Source organism: Echinops telfairi, unplaced genomic scaffold (assembly GCF_000313985.2).
Source record: "Echinops telfairi isolate 266 unplaced genomic scaffold, ASM31398v2 ScPeMD7_58;HRSCAF=197, whole genome shotgun sequence".
In the NCBI taxonomy this organism is placed as follows: Eukaryota; Metazoa; Chordata; class Mammalia; order Afrosoricida; family Tenrecidae; genus Echinops; species Echinops telfairi.
The window spans coordinates 221,390-223,491 of NW_022103956.1; the positions used below are offsets into that span (position 1 = coordinate 221,390).

The window sequence follows — 2,102 nt, forward strand, 5'->3', positions numbered from 1 at the left end:
CTGCTCAGCCTGCAGGGATGAAGCGGACTTTAGATGTTGAAGAAGCAACGTCCCGCAGCAGCCAGGTGGCCTGACGGCTGGGCTCTGCTGTGCTGCAGCAGGAGCAGTAGCAGGTGCGCCCCCTTTGCGTGGGGCCAGGGCTCAGGAGTTGTAAGGGGAGGACGGCCGTCACTGGGGTTCAGAGACCACCTTTCTGCCCCCTTGCAGGCCTGCGGCTGCCCGCTCTACTGGAAGGGCCCCCTGTTTTACGGCGCCGGGGGAGAGCGCACGGGGTCCGTCTCCGTGCACAAGTTCATCGCCATGTGGAGGAAGTGAGCCCTGCCCTGGCTGCGGGGCGGAGCGGGGTGGAGTTCCTGTGGGGGCCTCAGATGTACAGACATGGGGTGTTCAGGCGGTGGGCTCTGCGCATATGACCTGTGCACCAACGACTGAGGATGGGGGACGTGTGGGCAACTGCTGTTCTGGCCAGGTGATGGTGTGGACGCTCGGACGTGACGTGGACAGCACTTGATCAGAGGGTGTACTGGACTTGCATGCCTGTGGGGGTCAGATGGGTGGACGATTGACCACTGTGCAGGTGTGTGAGCAGGTGGACGCTCAGAAAGATGGACAGGAGACTGCAGTTGAGAGAGCAGGTAGACACTTAGACATATGGACGTGAGTGTGCAGATGTGTGAGCAGGTGACGCTCAAACATGGACGTGAGACTGTTCAGGTGTGTGAGCAAGTGGAGCTGTGGACGGGCTCAGGCAGGTTCTCTCATGTGGAGGCCCCTCTACCAGGAACACTGCTGACAGCCAGGATAGCAGGCCATCCGTGCAGGTGCCTGTGGCCTGTCCGGACGGCCAGGGACCCCCCGCCCCCCCGGCCAACAGTGAGTGGGGCCAGGGCCCCCCCTGAGGACTGAGCACATGCACGCAGTCAGGCCACGCCCCTCTGCCTGCAGAGTCCTCCAGAACTGCCATGATGACGCCGCCAAGTTCGTGCACCTGCTCATGAGCCCCGGGAGCAACCACCTGGTGCAGGAGGACTTCCTCCCCCTCCTGCAGGTGAGCTGAACACTGGTGGACCGTGCACACCTTGCTGACGCTGATGCCACGGTGCCCCATACCCTCCCCGGGAACACTGGACACTAGAGCCTGGGGTGCTTTGGACCCTCCCCTTCCATGACCTGTGGCCATTCCCCCAAGTGTCCAGTCTCTCCCACGTCCCCATGTCCAGCCATCTCGGCCTGTGGGAGTGACCCTTCGGCACAGAACCCCGGGGTTTGGTGTTGGCGTCACACAGGCCCCTTGTGCTGGACAGACTTATCCCCCCTCCCCGAGCAGGACATTGTGAACACGCACCCCGGCCTGTCCTTCCTGAAGGAGGCCAGTGAGTTCCACTCTCGGTACATCACCACTGTGAGTATCCCCCCAAAGCCTGCGGGGCTCTCAGGTCTCATCTGGGGGGGCTGCGGGACCCCCTGAATCCCTGGCCGTTTAAGGTCCTTGAGCACCCAGGGCTACGGTCCTCTCCCAGTTCCGGGGGCCGGACTGTATGGGCCCCGTGTCGCGGGCGCCCCCAGCCCTGGCCCTGGATCTGGTCACTGAGTGCAGGCCCTCATGGTGGCCCCCTCCAGGTCATCCAGCGGATCTTCTACACGGTGAACCGGTCCTGGTCCGGGCGCATCACCTGCACGGAACTGCGGAAAAGCACCTTCCTGCAGGTTCTCGCCTGGGGGGGTCATTCTCTGGGAGGCCACTACACCTGTGGGGGGTGTCGTGATTTCGTGGTCATCGACCGTGGGGTCTCAGGGCCCAGTGATCCCGTGCTGTGCTCCTCCCTCGGTGCCACGTGAGACCCCACCGGGCTGTGCCCCGGCGCCCTGGTGCAGCTCACGCCATGTCCCTCCCCCCAGAACGTCTCCCTGCTGGAGGAGGAGGCGGACATCAACCAGCTGACGGAGTTCTTCTCTTACGAGCACTTCTACGTCATCTACTGCAAGTTCTGGGAGATCGACACGGACCACGATCTGCTCATCGACGCCGACGACCTGGCCCGCCACAACGACCACGGTGCGGGGCCGCGGGGCGGGGCTGCCCCAGCGCCGACGCACTCGCC

The 2,102-nt window shown here is 64.0% G+C and overlaps 1 protein-coding gene across 1 annotated transcript in view; it reads left to right on the plus strand.

Moving 5' to 3' along the window:
• Nucleotides 1-2,102, plus strand: part of PPP2R3B (protein phosphatase 2 regulatory subunit B''beta) — a 17,170-nt gene that overhangs the window by 10,681 nt on the left and 4,387 nt on the right. The window contains exons 2-6 of the mRNA XM_045290828.1: nt 208-311; nt 946-1,048; nt 1,328-1,402; nt 1,621-1,707; nt 1,900-2,056. Of these exons, the coding sequence (XP_045146763.1) occupies nt 208-311; nt 946-1,048; nt 1,328-1,402; nt 1,621-1,707; nt 1,900-2,056 (526 nt within the window). The remainder of the gene's footprint in view (nt 1-207; nt 312-945; nt 1,049-1,327; nt 1,403-1,620; nt 1,708-1,899; nt 2,057-2,102) is intronic.